The sequence below is a fragment of the Zingiber officinale genome, chromosome 6A (genome assembly GCF_018446385.1).
Source record: "Zingiber officinale cultivar Zhangliang chromosome 6A, Zo_v1.1, whole genome shotgun sequence".
In the NCBI taxonomy this organism is placed as follows: Eukaryota; Viridiplantae; Streptophyta; class Magnoliopsida; order Zingiberales; family Zingiberaceae; genus Zingiber; species Zingiber officinale.
Genome location: NC_055997.1, coordinates 69,074,243 through 69,099,382, shown reverse-complemented (window position 1 = coordinate 69,099,382; position 25,140 = coordinate 69,074,243). Strand labels below are relative to the sequence as shown.

The 25,140-nt window shown below is 36.0% G+C and overlaps 4 protein-coding genes across 4 annotated transcripts; all 4 read right to left on the bottom strand.

Moving 5' to 3' along the window:
* Positions 1 to 2,783: 2,783 nt before the first annotated feature.
* LOC121994891 (kunitz trypsin inhibitor 4-like) lies at positions 2,784 to 4,120 on the bottom strand. The gene is made up of 2 exons (XM_042548778.1): positions 4,087 to 4,120; positions 2,784 to 3,406 (listed from the first exon to the last, which is right to left on the bottom strand). The coding sequence occupies exons 1-2, from the start codon at positions 4,118 to 4,120 to the stop codon at positions 2,784 to 2,786; spliced, it is 657 nt and encodes a 218-aa protein (XP_042404712.1).
* Positions 4,121 to 5,171: 1,051 nt separating this feature from the next.
* Positions 5,172 to 7,045, bottom strand: LOC121996496 (galactoside 2-alpha-L-fucosyltransferase-like). Its single transcript, XM_042550483.1, has 2 exons — positions 6,703 to 7,045; positions 5,172 to 6,624 (listed from the first exon to the last, which is right to left on the bottom strand). Exons 1-2 carry the CDS (start codon positions 6,851 to 6,853, stop codon positions 5,201 to 5,203), a joined length of 1,575 nt encoding a protein of 524 aa, XP_042406417.1. The 5' UTR covers positions 6,854 to 7,045; the 3' UTR covers positions 5,172 to 5,200.
* Positions 7,046 to 10,929: 3,884 nt separating this feature from the next.
* Positions 10,930 to 16,036, bottom strand: LOC121996497 (probable protein phosphatase 2C 12). The gene is made up of 8 exons (XM_042550484.1): positions 15,431 to 16,036; positions 14,738 to 14,909; positions 14,096 to 14,249; positions 13,956 to 14,019; positions 13,085 to 13,192; positions 12,116 to 12,241; positions 11,747 to 11,982; positions 10,930 to 11,397 (listed from the first exon to the last, which is right to left on the bottom strand). The coding sequence occupies exons 1-8, from the start codon at positions 15,623 to 15,625 to the stop codon at positions 11,175 to 11,177; spliced, it is 1,278 nt and encodes a 425-aa protein (XP_042406418.1). The 5' UTR covers positions 15,626 to 16,036; the 3' UTR covers positions 10,930 to 11,174.
* A 300-nt stretch (positions 16,037 to 16,336) lies between these two features.
* Positions 16,337 to 20,538, bottom strand: LOC121996498. Its single transcript, XM_042550485.1, has 7 exons — positions 20,161 to 20,538; positions 18,841 to 18,898; positions 18,514 to 18,594; positions 18,327 to 18,362; positions 17,653 to 17,892; positions 17,430 to 17,568; positions 16,337 to 17,029 (listed from the first exon to the last, which is right to left on the bottom strand). The coding sequence occupies exons 1-7, from the start codon at positions 20,343 to 20,345 to the stop codon at positions 16,554 to 16,556; spliced, it is 1,215 nt and encodes a 404-aa protein (XP_042406419.1). The 5' UTR covers positions 20,346 to 20,538; the 3' UTR covers positions 16,337 to 16,553.
* Between the last annotated feature and the right edge of the window lie 4,602 nt (positions 20,539 to 25,140).

The window sequence follows — 25,140 nt, the reverse complement described above, 5'->3', positions numbered from 1 at the left end:
TGAAAATGTTTTTAAAATGATTTTGGAAAACCTTGGTGAAGGCTATCTTTTGATAGTAATCACCATTGAATAGTTAGACACAAACTTGAAGAAAACACTAAAGTTTTTACAAGTTCTCAAGTTTGCGTCAATCTTTGAAAATATGATGTATTTTCATAGAAAACTATTTTTCCATGATAAATTATACCCTAAATAATGTCTACACAAATTTTTACGATTTTTGGAATTTTGTAGAATTTTCTAGGGGTTTCTGAAATTGAATTTCAGCAATTTCAGGCCTTCAATCGATCAGTGGATCGATTGGAGTGCCTTAATCGATCAGCCGATCGTTTGAGAAGGCATTTCTCACGAGCAGAAGCTCGCTGGATCGATCAGCCGATCGATCCAAGAAGACTGAATCGATCAGTGGATCGATTCAGCAGGGTTCAATCGATTGGAACCCAACTCCAATCGATTGAAGATGCTGATTTTGGCTGGGAAAGCTTATTTTCAGTATTTTGAACCTATTTTAGTCTAGGTAACCATTCCAAACCCCTAAAAATACATTTGTATACATAAAAAGGGTGTTTTCGTGTGGAAAACAAGGATGGATTGGTTAAGGAAGGCTAAGTTGAAGTTTAGGTTGAGGTTTGTTTCAAATTTTGAATATTTGAACCTCAAAACTTCTAAAATTGGGTTTCCTAAATTTTTGGGGATTCCAAGTCATTGTTGGTGCAATGACAGAAGTTATCACCATGTCTTTAGGGGGAGGGACTCTTTAAAGACATGAAAACTATTTTTCATGAACCTTGGAAGGTGGTCAACCTTCCGTTAAGAACATGCTCAAGGTTGAGCGTTTGAACTTTAATGGGGAGTGGATATCCTCATTGTTCAAGTGGCTTCAAGTGGATAATGCTCAAGGATGGGCATTTGCCTACATTGGGGGAGAATGTAGGGTTAAGGTTAATGAAGGGTATGGGACCTTCATTATCGTGTTGATCACAACGAGTGAAGTTGTGAACAACGATGAGCAACTCTTCAGGGGGAGAGTTTTCAACAAGTGAATTTGTTGATATGTGCCCAAAAATGGGGCATGGTTTGATGTGTGCCAATAGAGGGAGAATGAAAGGGAGTAAGTTAGGCTTTCATTACCTAGAGGGAGTTTGCCCTCTTAGGGGGAGAATGAAGGGCTTAACTTATGTATTCATTACTTAGTGGCATGAAGAAGGTTTAGGCTATGGGATTAACCTAACTTACATGTGGTATTGTAAGTGATAGTGTTGGTATTGTCAAACATCAAAAAGGGGAAGATTGTTGGTGCAACATCCTTAGGTCAAGGTTGACCTGATTGACCAAGCTTGAGTCTTGGTTTGAGTTTCGATGTTTGACAATGCAAGGTTGATTGAAGAAGAGTCAAGTAGGTCAAGGATGACCGGATACTTGACTGGGAAGTCCTAGTGAGTGAAGCTAGGCAGGAGGAAAATCCTGGTGAGTGAAGCCAGGTGAAAGACCTAGTGAGTGAAGCTAGGCAATTGGGAAGTCCTAGTGAGTGAAGCTAGGCAGGAGGAAAATCCTGGTGAGTGAAGCCAGGTGAAAGACCTAGTGAGTGAAGCTAGGCAATTTGGAAAGTCCTGGTGAGTGAAGCCAGGCAAGAGAAATCCAAATGGGTCAAGGTTGACCAGACATCTGGTGAGAGTCCAAGTAGGTCAAAGGGATTGAGTGATGCTAGGCAAGGAAAAGTCCTGGTGAGTGAAGCCAGGCAGGAGAAAATCAAGTGGGTCAAGGTTGACCAGACACCTGGTGAGAGAGTCCTAGCTGGTCAAGGGTGACCGGATGCTAGGTCTTATGTACCAACAAGTCATGGTTGACTAGATGTTGGTTTAGGGGCTTTAGACTTGGTTTTGGGCAAAACCAAGATCTAGATCGATCAGCCGATTGATCCAAAGGTTTGGATTGATCCGTGGATTGATCCAGGAGTGGATTGATCCGTGGATCGATCCGAAGATGGATCGATCCGCCGATCGATCCGGTGAGTCCTCGCGAACAGCCGTGATCGATCCGTGGATCGATTCAGAGGTCCCAATCGATCGCTGGATCGATTGGGACGCCGTCCGCGATAAGCGCCGGATCGATCCGTGGATCGATCCGGAATTTTTCCCGATAAGCGCCGGATCGATCCGTGGATCGATCCAAAGCCTCCCGATCGATTGGGAGCAATCCAATCGATTGGGATTCGACCGTTAGCGCTGGTTAAAGCCGTTGCTTCAGCATCTCTTCACCGATTCATTTCAGATCTTCACCAGCTCCTCCACAACTCTTCTCAAGCTCGAGATCGCCAGTTCTTGAAGGTTCTTGGAGGCTCTTCCAAGTCAAGAGGCGGATCAAAGCAAGAAGAAGAAACTAGGGTTAGGGTTTGTGCACTCATTGTAAGCTTGTATTTCTTTACTACTCTTTCTTCTTCTTGTATTGAGTCTTGTAGGGCTTCTCCGCCCTTGGTAGTTACCATAAAGGAGAGCTTCATTAGTGGAGGGTGCGTGCGTTGTGTGGATCCTTGGATTAGTCACCTCCTTTGGAGGTGGATACCAAGTAAAATCCAAGTGTTAGTGTGTTTGTATTTGTTTCTTTGTATTTCCGCTGCGCATCCTTGAAGAAACAAGCAACGCCGAGCAACGAGCACGCGAAGAGCTATTCACCCCCCCTCTAGCTACTTTTCGGTCCTAACAATAATTCCATCGGTAAGATCATATACCGACGGAATCCCGATGGATAATTCTGTCGGTAATCATGATTATTTTTGTAATGAGCTAGTTTAGGGTTGCATTCTTAAACACGACGGGAAATGGATCGTCATCCAGTCCTAGCCATCTCTTCCGTCCATCTAGGAAGAGCCACACATCACGGTTAGTCAGGTAATGGATAAACTCGTAGTCTCCTCCACTATACTCCTCGAGTTTAAAGTAACTCCCGAGCTCCCTTTTGCGCCCCTCGAAAATAAGATATTGTGGTTCCGACGTGTTGTTGACCTGCCAAATGGTTGACTTCAAACAGATAATTTCTATGATGAACTGAATGTTGAGGTTCGTGGATGTATTGACAAACTTGGCGTCGTCCGGCACCGGTAAGAAGATCACCTGGAGACCGAAGTCGACCTCAGAGCCCTCTTGGACCACTGTCAGCAGAGAGCATCCAAGCTCGTCTTTTTTCGAGCCGAGTGCCCAGAGAGTGAGGCCTCCGCCGTCGCTGCCTTCGCGGGGGAGAACGTAGTACAGATGGTTGGGATGAAGGCTCTTGCCATCGGTGTCGAGGACGGAGATGGCCTCCACGGAGAGGGGGAAGAGAAGGAAAAGGCTGACCAAAAACTCCTTGATTGTCTGTGTTGCTTTCAACTCGACGCTTAAATAATAAAGAAACGCAAGAAACCCACGAGCTGTGTAGCCAATTTGATAGAGAAACAAAAACAAAAATAGAAAAATGCAAAAAAAAAAAGAAAAAAAAAAGAGATAAACAGCCCACGAGCTAGATGTTATGCGAGCGAGGGTTTGTTGAGCTGAAACAATTAGGCTACGTTTGGTTGGACGTAATGTAATTGAGCTTGTAATGTAATCAAATTTGTAATGTAATGTAATGTAATCTTGATTACATTACTACGTTTGGTAATGAAATGTATGTAATATTTGATTACAAAGATGATTATATTTTTTTGTTTGGTGTCTATTATTTTTATAAGAAATGTAATTTGTATTATTATAAAATGACAAAAATATCCTATGACTTCTACCGGTGGGCGCTACATCTTTGTCGGAGATTGCGGTGGTCGCTACCGGCGGTCGCTAGTCGTCGGCCATCGTCGGTGGCCGGTCGTCGACGCCCGCCGGTCGTCAGCCACCGGGGGTGGTGGTGGGCGATGGCAGTGGCGACGGGCGAAGATGGGTGCCGACATACTAGGGGTATATTTAACATTTAAATTTTTGTTAAAAGGTGACCTTGTAATGTAATCGGATTACAATATATTTATTTTGTAATCCAGATTATAAAACTTCATTACATTTTGTAATCCAGATTACATTACATTATAAATTAATAATGAAACCAAATAAAATAATCAACCTTGTAATGTAATCTGAATTATATTATAAGACATATTACACCTTATCAAATACAGCCTAGCGTAAAACAACTGGGGAGAGAAAGGACGGAAACGAGAAAAACAAAACGAAAAAGGAGAGAGCACATAAAGAGAAAAAGAAAAACGGGAGAGGAAATAAAATTTGGAAAGGAGAGAAAAAGGGGTAAAAGGACAGTATGGGAGAACGAGAAAATAAAACAGATGGTTTTTAATTGGATTGTTTTTTGAAAAGGTCTGAAAAAATTTAAAATTTATTACTAGATGATTTTTTTGAATTTTTTTCCCTAGTGCTGGGAGAGAGAGAGGGGACGACGCATATTTATTTGGCGGGCTGGGCACGTAAATGACTATTAACGGTGCAGGTAAGGCTGAGTTTCGGTCAAAATTGAATCGATCGAACTGAATAGATCGAAAATTGAATAAATCGATTTTTTTTTTAACTAACTGAATCGATCAAATTCTCTACAAAAATGAATTGATAAAAGATCAGTTAATTCGATTTTTGACCGAATTAATCGAATTTTAAAACTTTATTTGATTTTAATTAAAAAAAAGAAAAGATTTTATTTTATTTATTATATTTTTAAATAAAAATAAATTAATAAATATTTTTATTCGGTTTAATTGGTTTAATCGAATTACAAAACTTAAAACCGAAATCGAATCGAATTCATCGAAAACCGAATCAAATTTTAAAAAAAAACCGAAAACTGAATTAACCGAACCAAATTCCTAATTTTGATTTTGTTAATTCGATTTTACCAAATTTTTACTCATCCCTAATCATTATCCAAGGGCCATGAGTCTCACCTTTGATTCCAAAGATTATCACCAGTTCTTCGACAAGAAGAAGGGTGTTGAAGAGGGTAATAAAAATTATCGAGCAATCCCTACCATTAAACCCAATAAAAAGTATCAATTCTAGGGGTGCTCGACTATGGGCTAAGAACAATTTACTTAATCTCTAATGAATATTGCAAATTGGGGCAAATAATATAAAATTATTTTTTCATCAAAAAGATATTATTTGAAATGAGAAATATCATTTGACACCTCTACCAAACTTCACAATTTATGTATCAAGAATCCAACAAACTAACTCACAAGCTTAAGACCTCCGGCGACGTCCTCACACTTTCCGACAAGCCTCATGGCCTCCTCCTCGCCATCCTTCCTCTTCTTCTCTCCGATGCACTGGTAACCCATCGGAGCGTGAAAACACGGCTCCGTCGACACAGCTCGCCGGCAGTTCACACTCTCCCCGCCACCGTCAGGCCTCATCAGAATCCACGGCCTCAGTCCGGAGAGCCCCTGCGGCACGTACCCAAACGTGGAATACCCGCTCGTGACCAGCACATCGCAAAAACTCAGCAGATACATCTCCATCAAAGCCTTCTTGTTGTGGTTCCGCTCCTCCGTATGCTGCTTCTCCTCGTGGCTCGGTTGATGAACGGCGATCACCTCGCCGTCGACGGTCGGGTGCTCGTTGTACATGCTCTTCAGTCTCTCGTAGTATCCGGAGTACAACGTCGTCAAAAGCACTTTTTTTGGCTTATTTCTTCTCCATCTACTAGAATTCATGGCCTCCTCTATCATAACCTCTGGAAGTAGCCCTTCTTGCCACGAACAGTTGAGGAGTTGCGCCAGCATTTGGTCGGAAGAGATGGGAGCTGATGGAAAAACTCTGATTTGTAAGCCTACGATCCGCTCTGCATCTGCTAGATAAGCATGGTAGTACCTTGTGATGTAGCCCCAAACGGAGTTGGTCGGGTGGAGAAGATACCTCCCCAAATGGTAGAACACATCGGCTTCTGAAAACATCAGTTCAAGCTCCTTCTCGTAAACAGAGCTCCGAAACAGAGCAGGGACGAAGTACTGGTTCGATCTCAGCAGCAGCCACTGGAAGCTTCGGAGCAGTAGCTGAGAGTCCTCGCAGAAGAAGCCGTGGGCAGAGAATCTCTGGTCATGCGTCAAGTGGAGGTAGAGATAGGGAGCGTTTTGAGGATTGCTGAGTGTCCAAGGAGGGTTGGCGTAGATGTTTAGGAGGTCGCCGACGGGGAAGTCTTGCGGTAGAGACCACGAGGTGCCGGGGAAGGGCTCGCAGAGGAGGTCGTGGAAGTCGTCGGTGAGATGGAGGAGGAGGACCTTGTCGGTGAGTAGGGCGTAGAGGAAGGTGGAGACGAGGGCGATGATGCGGTTGCCTAAGCCGTCGGAAGGGACCCAGACGACGTAATTGCAGTCCGTGGTGGGTTTGCCGGCGGTGTGGTTGGAGGAGTTCAAGTGGTGAATGGCCTTCTCGAAGAGCTCGGTACCGGGGCCGCAACGTTTGTGCAGAGCTTCGTAGCGCCGGAGCTTAGCCGCCAGGTGCGGTGACGGAGGGCGGCTGGGGTTCTTCCAGTAGGAGACGGCGTGGTAGCGGCTGAGGCAGGAAGATTCGTCGAAATCGCCGGAGAGGAGGCCGCCGAGAAGCTTGTCGTCGTCGTCGTCATCTCTTGGCGTCAAAGATCCATCCTTCCAACCTGCAAATGAATATGATTGATGACAACAAAATGAAGTCCCTGATATCTCCTTCACACTGATCGAAGTAAACTTCTTACATATTCTTTCTCTGATTACATGAGGAAGGAGGCGATCTAAATATGTGTTGAAGGCGGATTGAGTAACAAGGAGCAACAGAGGAAGAAGCATCAAACAGGTGATCGTCATCGCTCCAGTGGTCTTCCTCACCCAACTGCTTTGCCTCTCCATCTCAAGCTTGCTTCTTCCTTGAATTTCCAGATCGCCGGAACTACTCTTCTGCTTCTTCTGCTTCTTCTTCTTCTCGGGGTGCTTGTGGCTTCATTGGCGCTTCAACCTTATTCATGTGCCATTCAGCCAAAGGCTTGGAATCGACGTTTCTGTGTGGAGTGCAAAAGCAAGCACAGATACAGATGCGGATGATCAAACAGCAGCATTGATCTGAAGGTAAGTTAATTGAGATCAGAAGCAAAAGACCTCGGAGAAAGTAAAATAAGTATCGTAGGGTTGACTTTCAGTGACCACATCACATGCTTCTGTTCTCTCCTTCAATTCATTGAGTGGCAAAAATAACAACAAGAAAAAAAGTGCTTATAAATTTTAAAAGACATTTCAAATTTAGTATTTTTTTTTAAAAAAATATATCTCTGATTTAATAAAAGATAAGTTATCAAAATCGAGCATTCCTTATCCCTTATTTTTAAACCATTATAATAACACTTTTCTATTTTAAAAATATTTTTATTTCAATATTATTATAGCAATGTAACTACATTAGATATTTCCGGCAGAATATCTCATTAATCAGAAGGTGATATATTTATTATAATAATATAGGAATTATGGTGTTAAGTAATTATGACATATTTATAAGATTTTCTTTTTTCAGATAAAATATATAATCATGGGATGTTAAACTTTTAAATTGTTCATCACAAGTATTTTTCAATTAATATTGATAGTCAATAAAAAATTTATGTACGGTCGATCACCCTAGAATCTGATATTATCTTTCTTTATTTTTTATTTTTTTTACTAAATTATGGTAGCCAATTATCATCTGCTACATTTGAGTAGCCATTAAATTTTATTTCTTTTACAATGATTTTGATTTTTTTAAATGATTTTATCAAGATTAAGTAATATTAATTGAAGGGTAAAAAATATTATATAAAAGTATATTATCTATAGTTTGACTAAATTAATTTTACACGTAACTACTCTAAGGTTGCTACAATATTATTATATTATTGAAATAAAAGTATTTTTAGAATAGAAGGCGTTGTTTTGATGTTTACAAAAGGAGGGACACTATTTTTTTTAAAAAAATAATTGACTATCAATTTAACTTTTTGATCTATAAGTAGGGATGTTCTTTTAAAATTTTGCACTTAATAAAATTGATTATTTTTTTTATTTTTAATAAGTACTTATAAAATCTAAAAAAATATTTATTATAAATCTAAATTTAAACTTAAAGTGATTGCTTTTTATGTAAATTATTTTTCCCACCCCTCTGACAGCCCACGCCTCTCTCTCTCCTATGTTAAATGACTTTTTCGCCCCCTCCTTTAAATCACAGGTTTTTTTTTTCTAATTGTATTTACTTCTTTATTTTTTTTCAATTTTATTTACTTGTTTAGTTTTATTTTTTTAATAAATTCTGTTTATTATTTTTTCATCAATTTTTTTTATATTTTTTATCCATATTTTACTTTTAAATTTTTTATAAATAATAACCCCTAAAATATACTATTAAAAAAATAAAAGATTACAAGAAATTGAATCCTCTATTCCAATATCACCTGCTCTTGTTCTCACTCGTCGCCTTATCCCACCGTCGGCGGCACCGTCGGAGGCCCTCGGTTGCCGCCTCGATTAAAATTATATTCTAGGGAGAATGTGAACGTAGTGAGGTCACATCGGCGCGATCAGCGCCAAAATTTGGCCAGATCTGAGCAGACTTTCCTTCACCGTCGATCTGAGTCCCTGCTCAGATTCGGTCGAATACCGATGTCGATCGTGTCGATGGCGATATATCCCCTTGAGTTCATCTTCCCCCTAGGATATAGTTCTGATCGGGACGACGGCCAGAGGTCGCTAATAGTGGGCTGGAGGCGACGAGTGGAACACGGGGACAGAGAAAATTAGGGACATAGAATTCAATCTCAGATTACAACTATGATATTCTTGCAGAGAAAATACTTAATAATAAAAAATGGAATAAAAAAAATAATATAAAGATAAATAATATGATGGAGCGGGAAGAGAGAGTGTGGAATGTGAAAATATATCATTAAAAAATAAATAAAATATTAAAAAATTATACTATTTTTTAATATTAAATAAATATTATTTACCATGATAAATATATAATAAAAAATTATTAAAAAAAATAAAATTGATAAAAAAAAAATGATAAAAAAACTAATTAAAAAATAAAACCGTTAAAAAAATTTTGATAAAAAAACTGATTAAAAAGAAATAAAAATTTGTAAAAAAAAACATGGACACAAAATAAGGGGTATAAAGGTAAAAAAATGGGTGGGGCCGGGAGGTGAGGGTGTCAGGGGAGGGGGGAAAAAGCAGGTCTCCTTTTTATTTACAAAATTAAAAAATTTATTTAGTAATTAGATTACTAGTAAATTATTTTCTATAAATTTATATTCATGTTTTTATATTTAGAAATATTTTTATAAATTAAAAAAAAAGTATTTTTATGGATGTGATTATTTTTTATCTTATGAATTTAAGATTATTGGTAACATCGAATCTAAAATGATCGATTCAATTTGAAAAAAAAATTTCATCAACCATCTCGATAATAGGAGAGATACTCTTCTGATCTATAAGTAGGGATGTTTTTTTAAAATTTTGCACTTAATAAAATTGATTATTTTTTTTATTTTTAATAAGTACTTATAAAATCTAAAAAAATATTTATTATAAATTTAAATTTAAAGTGATTGATTTTTATTTACAAAATTAAAAAATTTATTTAGTAATTAGATTACTAGTAAATTATTTTCTATAATGTTTTTATATTTAAAAATATTTTTATAAATTTTAAAAAAAAATGTATTTTTATGGATGTGATTATTTTTTATCTTATGAATTTAAGATTATTGGTAACATCGAATCTAAAATGATTGATTCTATTTGACAAAAAAATTTCATCAACCATCTCGATAATAGGAGAGACACTCTTCTGATCTATAAGTAGGGATGTTCTTTTAAATTTTGCACTTAATAAAATTGATTATTTTTTTTTATTTTTAATAAGTACTTATAAAATCAAAAAAATATTTATTATAAATTTAAATTTAAACTTAAAGTGATTACTTTTATTTTATAAAATTAAAAATTTTATTTAGTAATTAGATTACTAGTAAATTATTTTCTATAAATTTATATTCATGTTTTTATATTTAGAAATAGTTTTATAAATTTAAAAAGAAATGCATTTTTATGGATGTGATTATTTTTTATCTTATAAATTTAAGATTATTCTGTTAATTATACAAGATTGAAGGATGTTTTTTTATTAATGAACAACAACTCATTTCCTATTAAATCAATTTTATATAAACATTTTCAAAAATAAATAAATAAATTTGAAGCTCTTCAAATGCTCAATAAACTCATCTTAAATAGTGTTTTAATGGAGATTGATTTTGATTGCAAATGGTCAAAGAGAATTGGTTTTGAAGATGAGTGATCACTATATTCTATATTTTTAGCTTGTAAACTTGGCTCTGCTAATCTGCTTTATATTCACTTAGCTTGCAATAATCATATGCAAACTTTAAGTCATCTAAAACAAATAAAGGAAAATATATAGAGATCGCGGTGACAAGGAAGAGTTTGATTCAATCATGATCACTAGGTCAGACACATGGCAAAATGCTTAGTTAGCATCAATCAGTATAGGTCTAGAGCAAGAAGGATTTTGCTAGTTTTAGGGTTTATGACTTATGTTTTGTAAAATGACATCTAAGAGGTAAAAAGCATCATCACAGTCAAAGTATCTTTAATTAATATCTTTTGGAGCTCTTAATGCGAAAAAAAAATAGTAAGGTGAAAAATATAACAATTCATCCCAAACCCAAATTAATAAAAGGAATGAGAATGAATCAATTCATTCTACAAATAAAGTTAATAAGATAATGCTATTACATTCCAACATTACTTTATTCTTCAAAAATGATAATTTCATTCCTGTCAGTTGGATTCTGAGAAGTATTTTATAAAGAAGCATAAATCAAAAAATTTATCTAAACATGAATCAACAAGCAAGGAAGCTTTGGAGTTTGGCCCTTGCCAAGTGCATTTATGGGAGAATTGTAATGTTCTCTTGTAGTCCTAAACATATTCTATATACATTGTTGGCATCTTAGCCTCTAAGTTGAAAACAACTATCCGAATGGAGTCCTTCATGATTGTAAGATCATCCTTTCTGGTATAATTACTTGGATGAACAGATGAAAGGATTGCGGGATTGATAAACAAATGCAAATGAATAAGGTACAAGTGCTTGCATCAGGTGTCATCCTTAATTATCATCACTTGATGACTTTTTCCCTTCCATCGCTTCCTTTTTATCGTGACAACTTTGGCACAGGAAAGGGCCATCCCAAGCGCGTGAATTTTCTGGTTGTTGTCGTTCCGATGAATCCGAATGGATTGAAATTCCTTCACCAGGTTTCAGCTCTACTTGGCAAACTGCACATACAAAAAGCTTGAACAGGTTGCAAATGGGATAGCCAACCTCTAGCCTGAAATTCACACAAAAAAGATATCTATCATAAGAAATAGTTAGTTAATGAAATCATGAAATACAAATATGCTGAAATTTAGTTGGATTGAATTATTTTGAATGATTCATCATATCATAAAAATGAACCATTAGAGTACTCTTCTACAAGGATAGACACAATTTTAAGTACAAAGATCAAAGATGAACTAAGATTACTAATGATATAGTTTGCATGGAGTTTAATCAATCATAAATTGGAAGCAATATGCTCATTTTGATGTAGTTAAGACTAATTTACTAATGCCCAAAGCACAAAAAAAAAGTCCCTTTGATTTGTATGAGTACCAAATTTTAAGCTCAAATTTAACCTTTGTTCCAATGATGCAGATCCATCCTCAAATAGTTCCTCCACCATATCTGACTCTATACAATCCTTATCTGATTGAGAAGATGGCTCATTAGACTTGCGTCGAAACATATTTTTGAATACTGCCATCCCTTGCTTCTTTTGTGGTGGCGCAGAAGGTGTTAACTTGTCTGATGGTATCAAATCAACCACAATGCAAGTAGTATCATCTCGTAGTCCTTTTACTTGCACGGCTTCCTACACATCAAGAGAAATGAAACATGAGGAAGAGTATTTGTGCCCATGTAGTCGTCGTCATCGTCATCAACCCACACTTGTCCTAACTATATATATGTCAATGTGAGCTAGGAAAACACTTAGGATATAGTACTTTAACAATTTGGTGGGCAGCAGCTTCTACTGAGAGGCCTCGAGAGCAATTGCAAGCCGTTTCAAATGACAATGCATCCCAAACACCATCACTTGAGATGATAAGCCGACAACCATTGTTGGATAGCTGTAATAATTTGTGTAAATTTGTCTTAATAAGATTCTAAAAAAGTGACAACCATCAAAGAGTAATAAAAGATAGCAAAAGTACTCACTTGTAAAATTCAAACATCTTGGATATTGTTCAACATTTGTAGGTATAAAAATAAATAAAATAAATTGAATTTTTAATATACACACGGATGTATGGTATTTTGCCAAACAACAACCAATGGATCAATAGAACATAGTCAATATACTCTAAATATTTCATAGGGGGGGAAATGCCTATGATGCATTTCATCTTAAATATTAGAAAATCGCATTATTGCTGGAAACTTGAATGAATGGACTACCTTTAACTTGGGCAGCTAAGCATTTTGGTAAGTGGTTCAATCTATAAAGTTAATGTGTTTATCTCTCATTAGGGTGGGTCATAATAGTTGGTTTCACACTAGACCTACCTTTAGTCTTTGTGAAATTTTATTGGTTAGGCCTCCTATATCATCGACTAGGATTTAGAGCCATCATGAGGATGTTAAGTGCCCATTATGAGAGATTTAATCTCACATGCCGAATTTATATGCTTGGATGAGTAATTAAACTCTTTTTAGTCCTATTAAGTTATGTTAATGCTTTTGTTTCGAACATATTGTTATAAAACAAATATGAGAAAACATTTATGTCACCATATAAATAAGAATGAAACCTAAGGAAACTCATGTTTAGAAGTATAGTTCTGCAAATCACATGAACTAAGCATATAGAAAGGTATTTTGATTTCACAAACAGCATAGGGAATCAAATATACAATTACAATATGGTTGTCAAATTATTCATAGCATCAGTTTATGAAAATAAAATCACTAACCTTTACTTGCTTGACATAAGGAATAGGAACAATCAATTCACCTGCATTCATGTCCCCAATTGATCTTGATATACATAACCCACCTGGCCAACATCTAAGAGGGCCAATCTGGAGAAGAAAAATATCTTCTGCATTAGAAACAAATATTGGAAACAGAGAGATACAGGAGGACCAAAGTGGATAGAATTAGGTTATGAGAAATTAATGTAAATGCAAACAAGCAGACTGAAATTCTTTGCAAGTCTCAAACAATCACCTTTTATTGAGCTTTAAACATTTTCTATATGTATGTATAACTATCTCTAGTCATCCAACAATGTACACCTGTCAACATTTTTCCAGACTCCAATGAATAATAAACTATGGCTTTCCACGTTCTTTTCACTTGTTTCCTATTATTTTTATTTCCTAATTAAGTCTCTCGCGCAAACTCACAATCCAACTCCTCTAAGCATAAATCTTAGCCAAGCAATGACTTAAATGTAGTAGTTGTATCTTATCTAAAAACCTCACGGACATTCAGAAGAATTATTTTCATGAAATCATTTCAGGAGGTTTAGTTACTCCAAAATTTCATAGCAAAAAGACTGTTAGAAGACAGGACTACAACAAAAAGGGGAAAAAGTAACTCCAAAAAATGTTGCTGCTCTTAAGAGGAAACTACTATAAAATACATATTATGAATAGAGACTTCATAATATTAGCTTAATTAAGTTTGATAACTGAAGAACTTAAAATAAACTATGCAAGTTATGAAAACAGCTAAACAAAAGTTCATAGTAGTTGAAGAAAAAAGATTAAGAAAGTCAAGATTTTAATCATAAATTTATAGAAGAAGACGAAAATGTTGAAAAAGTATAGCACTGAAGACCTCTGCACCTCCACCAGCATTCATTCTCCCAACCCCTCCTCCACTAGCCTGTACTCGCTCAACCCTGGATAAAAAACAGATATAAACCCATAATTGCTGTCAATTGAGAAAAGAAAAGAAAACTATCCAAATATACTCACTCTTCTTCATTAACCTCGAATCGATGATCTGCCGACAACAGATAGATGGAACCTTCAGCAGACTCAAGTATGCATTGTGAATCGCCAACTGATGCTACTGTTATTACCCATCCATCTATAATGACAAATGTCACGGTAGTTCCAGAAGAACGAGCTGAAAAAATAATCCACAAAAGAGTAGTTAAATATTATGCATCGCTAGGAAAATTTAAATCATAAGCTAGATGAGTCAGTATAAATGAGATAAAATGAATTATAGTAGATAAGTTGTAACATATTACTTCCATCAAAGACCAATACATTTGGAAAATAACAATTAGAAAGTCAAGGAGTCATGTTCTGTAATGTGGCACAAAGAAATATGTCTCACAAAAGGTAAATAAGAAGAATGCTAGTGACATTTAATTCTTTTATCAAAACAACAAGACAATTATTAAATTTATGGGAGGTCAAGATAAGCATCTAAACCTTCATGTACTATCATGGATGGAAATGAAAACATCTTAGAAAGCTACATAGTAAAGAAAGAGCAGTTTGCAAGCATGAATATTTGGGGGAAAAAAATACTAATGAAGGATTCCTTATAATTATGAATTTGCAAAATGGGAATGTTAAGAATCAAAATGATACCAAAACCAATACCTTTAGTTTGAAAGTCTTTGTCCGTTTTAACAAATCCAGCAACCAAAGCTCTTGGTAGTGCTGCTACCCATTCATCTCTACTCAGATTTGCTGGAATGGCACTTAAGATATTATTCAAAAGATATTCCTCAGAATATATAGCAGCTGCAGAACCATTATGCCCATCAAATAGCTGCACAAAAGAAAGATCACACAAATATACAAAATGCCAAAAAAATTACTAAATTATTTTTAGCCAACCTAGACAACAACAATAGACAACCTTGAAATATGCAAAAAGTAAACCGAAATCATTTGCCCTTGAAAGTAAAATACATCTGATTAAAATGGAAATAAGACCTGTTTGAAACTCAAAATAATGAATAAGGCCAAGTCATGTCCAATTCCAATTCTGCAATCGAACCCAAGAAACAACTTAAGATGGAATTGATAGCTTGTGAACACTCGTTTCACCAACAATGAGATGTAAGTATATTTTAAAAAGACAAAAACACAACACAAAATTGTTTGATGATCTTTATGATCATAAATAATAACATTTATTTCTAGTTTCATATAACTATAGAGACCATAATCCAATCCGTCACCAAGAAAAAACAGTAAACACCTTGAACTAGGATCATGGAAAAGCAAAATTTCAATTCTATTTTGAAATATATATATATATATATATAGAAATTTTGAGAGAATTACCGCAAATACGGAGAAGGGAGTGACTCCTTCACCAGTTACGCGTTCACAGTCAACCTTCACAAAGGTGAAATCCTCCCCCTTTTTGCTCTGGTTGGCTTGCCCATACAAAATCTCAGGGTTATCGATCTTCTCGGAGGACGACTCCTTCTTTAAAAGCAACTCTAGCGACATTGCTCTCCCCGTCTTAGCTGCCATGTTCGCGAGACCAAAACAAACCTCAAAACCCCACGAAACTTCACCGCCACCGCCGAAGGCTAGAATATGCCTCCTCCTCCTCCTCCTCCAGTTACCATGCAAAATGCATTCCCTTCATCTGCAAGAGGACTAATCGGTCCCAGAAAAGATCAAAAGTAAAATTTGAAATCAAGATTGAAATAGTTCATCGTCCAAATCGATTACGACAAACAGGAGGAAATCAAGGAGGAGGAGGAAGAAGAAAGAACGACGATCAATGACGCAAATGATGGATTGGAGCATTTGATTTGGACCTAATGGAGCAGAAAGGAGAGTCTAATTTGGAGAGTCCGATTCAAAATCTCTCCTTTCTCCCTCGCGGAAGAGAAGGTGGACCTTTGGGATGAGTCTCTCCTCCAATAATTACATTTCGCACTTGGTCATTCTGTTCGCAAAATGTACTTCGCCTAATACGTGATGTCGTTTCTCATCTACGGTTGAGAATGACGATAGTTTGAATTGGGTGCTTTAGTTGGGTAAGGGTATATATTTCGCGCTCATATCTTAAATTTAATGATTATTATTATTTTTAAGGTCCATTATTATTATTTTGGATATTTGGGATGTGAAAATGTGTTAAAATAATGTCAATATTATTTTTAATTGGCACTTGTAATAGGATGATAGATTTAGTTTATGCTTAAAATTGATTCAATAAGATTTACAAGAGGCTAAATCATAAACTTCTGTTATGTACACAAATTTAACATTTACTGATTACAATTACACTGACATACATTTTATTTTTCAAGAACAAAAATATATATAAAGAAAAAGATTTGCATAATACAGGTGCCATGTACCGTATCTCAACCTAAAATCTAGGCAATTATACTGGTGGTTGTATTCATATACATTAAAGTATATTTCACACATACTCCGAGAACTTTCACAATCTTGAGCGTCGTATGAACCTCATCGGATTCATGGGATGCCTGCGGTGGCCAAAGCTGAAACATTGCTTCCCTTTAAAGGAAGTGCTTGGCTTTATATCCCAACCCTCTACATTCTCCGGCACGCATACATCAAACAAAATTTGACTTAGAACGCCTTGTGGATTGATACTCGGTAGAGTGAATGACTTGTCATTGCCTAAAGAGCTTCTATTCTTTGTTTCGAAGTTGTCGTTTGGGCTCGGCAAGGCAAAGTGATCATTGGGTTCAATGACAGCTCTTCTCAGGCTTTCATTCGAGGTGATCGTCGCTTCACGCAGACTACAAATGGACTCTAGTATACTGTTGCAGGCATTTCCAAGATCTGCAGTTGCTCCATTGTAGTTACATCTCTGGGAAAAGGTTGCAGCTGCCTTGTCCAGCAACTCAATGACATTACGGTGATATTCGTTTCGATGATGCATATAATGCCCTGCAGAATCGAATGTACAATTAGAAAGCAATCCAAATTTTCTCGAAAGCCATCAAAGGGACAGAGAGAAGAATAACATTAAAAAATAAATAAATTTGAGTTTTAATTTTCTAATTCCATTCAATCAGGTTTCCCAAGAATTTTTACAAGACAATACATGATTCTAGTTCCATGGTGTGGTTTTGCCATCACAACACGTTTAGGAAGTAGTTAGCATAATGCCAGAAAATTCACGAATATGAAAAATTAATTGGATCTCACAAATATTCTGGCTAAAGTTAGTACGGGGGTAGTTCCAGTATCATAGTTCTGTCTTTGACTACAGAGAGCACAATATACAATTGCCTCCAAAGATTATCACGTTGAAATGAAAACTCTAGAAAATAAAATAAAAGCGCACCTATATGAGGAGAATTGCTCCATTTTACAAGTTTGACGTCACCACCAAGCTCCTTCAGACGTTGAGCAAAGTTGAAAATAGTTTGGCATGAGGCAAATTCATCATCCTCAGAGCAAAATACGAGGAAAGGACCCATACTCTGCAGCCATGTCCAAACCAACAATAGATTACTCTCCATGGATGCAGTAAAGAATAACCGAAACCTAAATATAAGAATCATTACCACTGATGAGTACAAGATCTTCCAATACTCAGCACGCTGTGCATCAAATCTACCTGTGAAAATAGTACCAAGACCAGACGTCATGGCTCTTGCTACCCATGAGGTTATTCTTGTTGGTCGAAAGAATCTTTGAGCACTTGGATGATGGATGAATCGAGCAACTGAATCATTGGTGAAGTCTATTGGACCAGAATCATGTATTTGACCACAAATGCCCTCTTTAATAAGCTGATATTCATCCTTTAAGACAAGAAAATAGGTTTTGGGAGAAATTATCTCAGCACAATCTTTTCCTCATAAAATAATTAATGTGGAATAAATTGAAAAGAACGGGAAAATTAAAGTGCATCAAGATTCAGCAGCAGTTATTGGCCCCTTCATTCTCATTCCATGACAAGTAATAATAATTCCTGGTTGGTTGTCAAGTAACACCTTAGATGGCTAATGGGCTTTGCAAACAAATGCATTCACTATAAACATCCTGAAAGTGAAATGAGTTGTAACTAACCCTACAAATGCATTTCAGGAGCCTTTATCATTATGCCATAAAGATATTGACTAACTAGGGTGGATAACATATAAACAGAGTTACCAAGTTAAACAATTAAGGAATTGGAAGGAAACTTTTTCATTGACGTAGTAAACTGAACTTTGATAGAAAAAAAAATATATACCAGTATATGCCCTCCTTGACACTTTCCCTCGAGAACCTAGCATAAGGGAGGAAAACTGTAATTTCAGTAAAAGATAATCGTACAATATCATTAGATAATCAGTAAAGAACAAAAATATGATTGGGAAAATTTTATAAAGTTAAATGGAGAATATGTCATGCATTTGGGCAAGAATAACTGCACTAACATGAAGAATTCTGTCCATGCAACCTTTTGATCCCAAAGAAAAGCTCACAAGGACAATAGGTAACCGCTTGATCTTTATAACCTGTTAATTCAATATGCAAAAGGGTTCTAAATAAGTTACACTACGCGAAATATATAAATGGATGTCAGAAAACAGGATATAAACATTGAACATAAGCCTATTGGAAGCCCCAATAAGTATTGAGTATAATTAGAAAGTGAGGACAGAAACACTATTGTAGCTTAGTAGTGAAAATTGAAGGAATGCCACTGTTGTATAGACCATAATTTGACTACAAATATAATGCCTTTTAACATAAATACTAACCTTCACAAGCTCGTCAAGTACACCGTGGGCTAGTGAAGTGACCTTGTCAGGGAAATACCTACAAAAGAATCTCAAATTAAAAATTCGAACTATCTGAAAGCTTGGTCTTTTAAATGAGAAAAAATGTTGGCAACACAAAGAACCAGTGTTGAATGCACAGGAACTAAATATACACTCAAGTCTGTCAAATCCACAGCTACAAATGGCATAGTTTTTGTTGGAGATTATTGTTGCATCTTGAAAATGAATATCAGCATGCTTTGGACACTCACATTAATGAAATTTTAAAAGATATTACAAATACTCAATATAGACATCCTTAGATATTTTTTTGGCATACCTACACAAAGAGAAGATAAGGAAAACAATGCGCAAGTGCAAAGCAGATGATTTGACATTGAACACTCACAGAACCCATCCATAATGGTTGAAGCCAAGACAAGGATTTTTTTCTCACTATATTATTTATGATTCATAGTAGGTGTCTTTATGTGGAAAATTTTCTTACAATGTGACACTATTATTTATATTTTCCATTGCAGTCTTCTGTCAATCTTAATAGCAAAATGAGGTGAACTTTGATACATTGTAAAAAAGAGAAAATAAAAATAAAATAAAAAAGGACAGCCCGGTGCACGAAGCTCCCGTCATGCGGGGTCCCGGGGAAGGATCCATTGTACGACACGTAGCCTTACCCTGCTCTTTGCAAGAGGCTGTTTCCAGGATTCGAATCCGTGACCTTTTGGTCACATGGCAACAACTTTACCGTTGACATAAACATTAAAATTGAGAAGTATTACATAAAAAATGCATAAAAGGAAGATGTAGGATGCTACTATGGTCATATAAACATGTAAGAGACACCATAATCGAGTACCATGAATAAAAATTACTGTACGAGAGAAGAACACACTGAGCTTCTTAAAAAAAGAAGTGATGATCAAAAAGGAAAAATTATTATATTTTCTTATTTAGAATATTTATTTCCGATCCTATATAGTGGAATAGGACTTGGTTGTTGTTGTATTTAGAATATTTATTTCCGTATTCACTATAAAAGAAGTTAGAGTCATGTATTTAAACATCTTTGAATTAATACAATACCAACAATTTCCAATTTGACTTCTTTGTTTCGTTAGTTCATTTTGGTGCTACGTAAATTTTAAGAAAAGAAAGCTCATACCTACAAAAGAATCTTTCAAAAAGAACAATCCGAACTCATATCTATATCTCCTATGCACTCCCCAGAAAGATAATACTATTCAGAAGCAATTGACAACAATTTATTTGAAAATCGAAGGAAGGGAGCAAGCAACTTACAGCGTGAGGAAGTCGACGTGACAGACAAGGGGACTCCAGCCGAGAGAACAGTACAGATCGACGAAAGGCTTCAGATCGCTCTCCTGGCTCGAGAGCCACGAGAAGAGCACGGCGATTCCCTTTGCTTCTCTCCGCGCTTCTCGCTCCGACCTTCCCCAGTAGAACCGCCCTCTCTCCCCCCACATCCGGCCAAATTCCGCAGCCAAAACCTCGATATCCTGGATTTTCAGACCTCGTCGACGAGAACAAGAACCCTAATTTATGTAGCGTCCAAACCCACCGAAATTAGACGGAAACGAATGGAAAAAAGAAGGAGAAAAGACGCGCTCTTCTCCACTCTTTCGTCCATGGAAAGCCTTCAATTATTTGGATAGGATCGGCAACCGAGTCCATCATGCCATAAACAGCAATTTTATAATCTCTCATTTTATACCCACTTCGTTACCCTCCTTACAAATGAAGAAACGTCTCCACTAGCGCAATGGTCCCAGTGCAATCGCCAATCGTGTAAGGAGTAAGGTAATTAAGCAAAAAATTAGTAACCAATCGGCAAATTATCATACCTAACCTTATGTGATTATGAGGTAATCATCAAACTAAAATTACGGACAGTAAAATATAATATTATTTGGTTTGAAATACTCATTTAAAAAAAATATTTTAAAAAATTAAGTAAAAGCTCACAAAATCACATTTCCAGTTATATCATCCATTTACCAATGACGTGACAGACATGATCCATTACTTAAGAATTACTAATTACTTCAATAAAATATAATTAAATTATATAATTTTGATAAATAATCAAAATTATTAATAATATTCTTCGACAAACACACGAGAAATGTAATAGTACTCGTTAATACGATCTGTGTATTATTTTTTAAGTTGGCACCATATATTTAAACCATCGCCCCGATTAATTGGACACCTAGATGTTATTGTTAACTCCGCTTAGAAGCTTTAATTGCTTAAATTAAACATGGCTAAACTTCCATTTTAGCTCTGAAATTTATATTTTTTGAAAATGTATTCAAAAGTTTTAGGATCATCAAAATTACATTTTAGATTTTTCAAATTTTAATTATTTTGCACCTAATTATTGACATTATTAATTCATAAAAGAAATAAACGCGCTACCTACTATTTCCGATAACAAAAGTTTGAGAATATTATGGTTTCTTTTGTTATCTTTAAACTGTGTATTTAAAAAAAGGATCAACCTTGGGTGAACAAAAATTCGATAAAATCGAATTAACCGAATCGAACCGACCGAATTTAGGAATTCGGTTCGGTTAATTCAGTTTTCGGTTTTTTTTTAATTCAGTTCGGTTTTCGGTGAATTCGGTTCGGTTTCGATTTTAGGTTTTGTAATTTGGTTAAACCGATTAAACCGAATAAAAATATTTATTAATTTATTTTTATTTAAAAATATAATAAATAAAATAAAATCTCTTCTTTTTTAAATTAAAATCAAATAAAGTTTTAAAATTCGGTTAATTCGGTCAAAAACCAAATTAACCGATCTTTTATCGGTTCGGTCGGTTTGGTTTTTGTAGAGAATTCGGTCGGTTCGGTTGGTTGAAAAAAAAATCGATTTATTCGGTTCTCTGTCTATTCGGTTCAGTCGGTTCGATTTTGATCGAATACTCAACCCTAATAATGGTAGTGTTTTGAAAAAATTTCACAAGTATCTATGAATGAGTCTTAAATTCAACTATCTAACTGTCAAATTTTTTATAATAGACGATTGATCTTAAAATTCTGAGTTAATGAATCATTCTGGATTTATTTTGATGGTCGATAAAAATTTTTTATAAGATTGAATTGATCATCTCAAATTATATAGGATAAGTTAAAAATTTAATAATAATAATAATAATAATAATAATAATAATAATAATAATAAGAAGAAGAAGGAGGAGGAGGAGAGGAAAAAACAAAATGAGATGAGACTCATGATTACCAAGAAGACGAGAGCGTTACCTAACCATGATTATAAGTATTATCTCTAGATATGAAAAAGTAATAAATATCTTCTCATGGTACTAAGCACCTTACTCTTCAAATAAAATCACATGACACAAGCTAATGCTAAGATAATATTATACTTTTATGGTGACGAAGTTTCAACTTTTATACTTTCACAAGAAGCATAGAGCAAATTTATCATTAAGTTTAATTTGAGTTACAAGTTGATGATGCAATCAACTTTTATAATTTTGATATTTAATAATATACTAATTTCTGATCAAGTTTGGTTAAGATTTATTCAAAGAGAATTTGATATACGGAAGTGAGAATTCTAGTCAAGATAAGGTTGAGAGTCAGAAGTTTGTCGAGTAATTGACAAGTTTAGTCAAGTTAAAGTTGTCTGGATGACTAGTAAGGATGAGAAATCTAATGAGTAACTGGCAGGTCAAGTTAGGTCAAGATTGACTAGATAATTAGCAAGGGTGAGAAGTCTACCAAGTAGCTGACAAGTCCAAATAGGTCAAGGTAATCAGATGTTTGATAAAGGATGAAAAGTTTATAGAGTAACTAGCAAGTCTAAATAGATCAAAGTGACCGAATGTTTGACAAAGAAAAATCCTTGGGGGGGGGGGGGGATAGGGGTTGAAAGTCTTAGAGAAGTTAACTCTAAGCAAATGTGAAGCCTAATAGGTCAGGTAAACTTACATGATTAGGATATATTGTTTGTTTATATTTGTATGCTTGTCTTGTAGGAACTTAGAGATAGAAGTAAGACTGGGGAAGTAGACACATGCAAACCGGCTAGACCAAGGCTAGAGTGAACTGGACTTGACTTCAGGCGACTAGACCAGTTCCAAGTGATTGGAGCTTTAGGTGCTCGGACAAGGTCCAAGTGCCTGGGAGGTTCGATCCATGCTCTTTAAAAGGTTGAATAAATTGGATAGATCTTTATCAAGAAAGCACCATGTCAGTAGTCTGTGCACTCAGATATGGATAAGTAGCTACCGATTTAGATCAGATAGATGCACTACTGGGGGCGCTCAGAAGGTCTTTCAGGTGCCCGAAATGAGTCTACATCAGTCGCTGCAAATAGAACCTCTAATAATCAATTATCTATTTTGTTATCCAACTTTGTGCTCGAAGAAAAGTGCCAAAACTCTGCTCATATGAAAGGGGAAGTGCCAGAAGGAGTTTTGAGGTGCTCGAGGATTCCAGACCAACTATTAGGATACTTTGGTTTGATTTTAATATTACATGTTGTACTTTATCTTTCATAGTTGTGTGTGTGATAATAAATTGTAAGCTTGGTTCTCTGTCTCCGAAAAAGTTCTAGAAAAAGGAAAATCTAGTGGACGGGCACCTCCCATACTTAGGCCTTAGATGTAAGTACTTCAGATTAGTTTTGAAATTGATCAACTAAATTAAGTTATGCTCTATGGATTTGATGTCTTGTGTCTAAGTGTGTACGGATTTAGAAACCTAAGAAGTCGAGAGGAAGACGCAACAAGATAGAAGGATGACACGGGATGGGAGCCTATGGGCTCGATGCATCCGAGGGGCGAGGAGCTGTGGAAGAGTATACCAGTGGAGCAAGAAGGATGCACACGGTGCATCCGAGGGATGAAAACCGAAAGGAAGTCTACTCGAGAAGAAAGTTAGAGTTGAATTCGGGTGAGCTCAACTTCGATGGTCGGAGCATCACCAAAGCATATAAAGAAGTATATGATCAACTTAGAAGTGGGTCATCCCAGGTGCCTCCATTGACCAGAGGTGCCTTGATGCTTGAGGCACCTCAGTTGTCTGGAGGAGCCTCTGAAGCCAAACTTTGGAGGTGCCCCCGATGAACCAAGGCACTTTTGATGCCCAAGAGCCATTGCCGTGCAGATAAGCAACGGAGTCCACGTCAGTTGAACTGAGGCACCTCTTATGAACTGAGGCACCTCTAAGCTACCATTCGAGGAACCTCTGATGAACCGAGGCGCCTCCAATCCATTAGATCAGAAAACAAACGTTGTGTGGAGATAAAACTTTATCAAGTTAGAGGCATCCTGGATCACTTGAGGTGCCCCAAATTGCTACATCAACAAAACAGTCACTTCAACCAAGAAGCTATAAATAGCACCCTAGAGCTAGTTGTATAAATCACACATGTTCTTAACTTCAGTATTTCTTTCTAAGCTTTCAACTATTATAAGGGGCTTATCCACCTCCAACCTTTGTCGAAGAAGGAGTTTGTTAGTGCACTACTATTGCGCTGGATTAGTAACCTTCCCAGTTGTAAACTAAGTAAAATTTCTGAGTCCCTTATTTCTTTTATCCTTATATTTTATTTACATAATTAGTGTGTCCTTGCTAAGTTTGTTAGCAAGATAAATCATAACTTTAATTGTGGGTCATCTATTCACCTCCCTCTAGCCGATCTATATGATTCAATAAGTGGTATCAAAACCCAACTGCCTTAGAAGGATTAATTGTCAATTAAAGCAATAGGAAGATGGCCAGATCTAACATCTACCCACCAAAGTTCGAGGGAAAATTCATGATTTAGAAGTGAAAAATGGAGGTATACTTTAAAATAGACTTTGATATCTTACTAACTTTAAAATATGATTTTGAAGTGCCTAAGGATGAGAACGAAGAAGAAAAGGAAGAACACCTTTGGAACAAGAAGTAGCAAATCGAGTTCATAGCAAACAGAAAGGCCGAGTTCTATCTTCTGAGTGTATTGTCACCTCTGTTGGATCGAGATGCATGTGAGAGGGGGTGTGTGAATCACGTGATTTTAAATCTTATTTTTTTGATTTTGAAATCAAAGTATACACATCAAATATTTTAAACACAAAAATAGAAAACAAGAAAACATGACTTGGTCGATTTTACTTGGTTCTAAACCTTCAGTGATTTCTACTCCAAGACTTAGGTCTCGTGAACCTATCGATAAGTAATCCACTAAATATCTCTTTTGAAACTACTGGAAGAGGGGATCAATGTTGGGAATATGTCCAT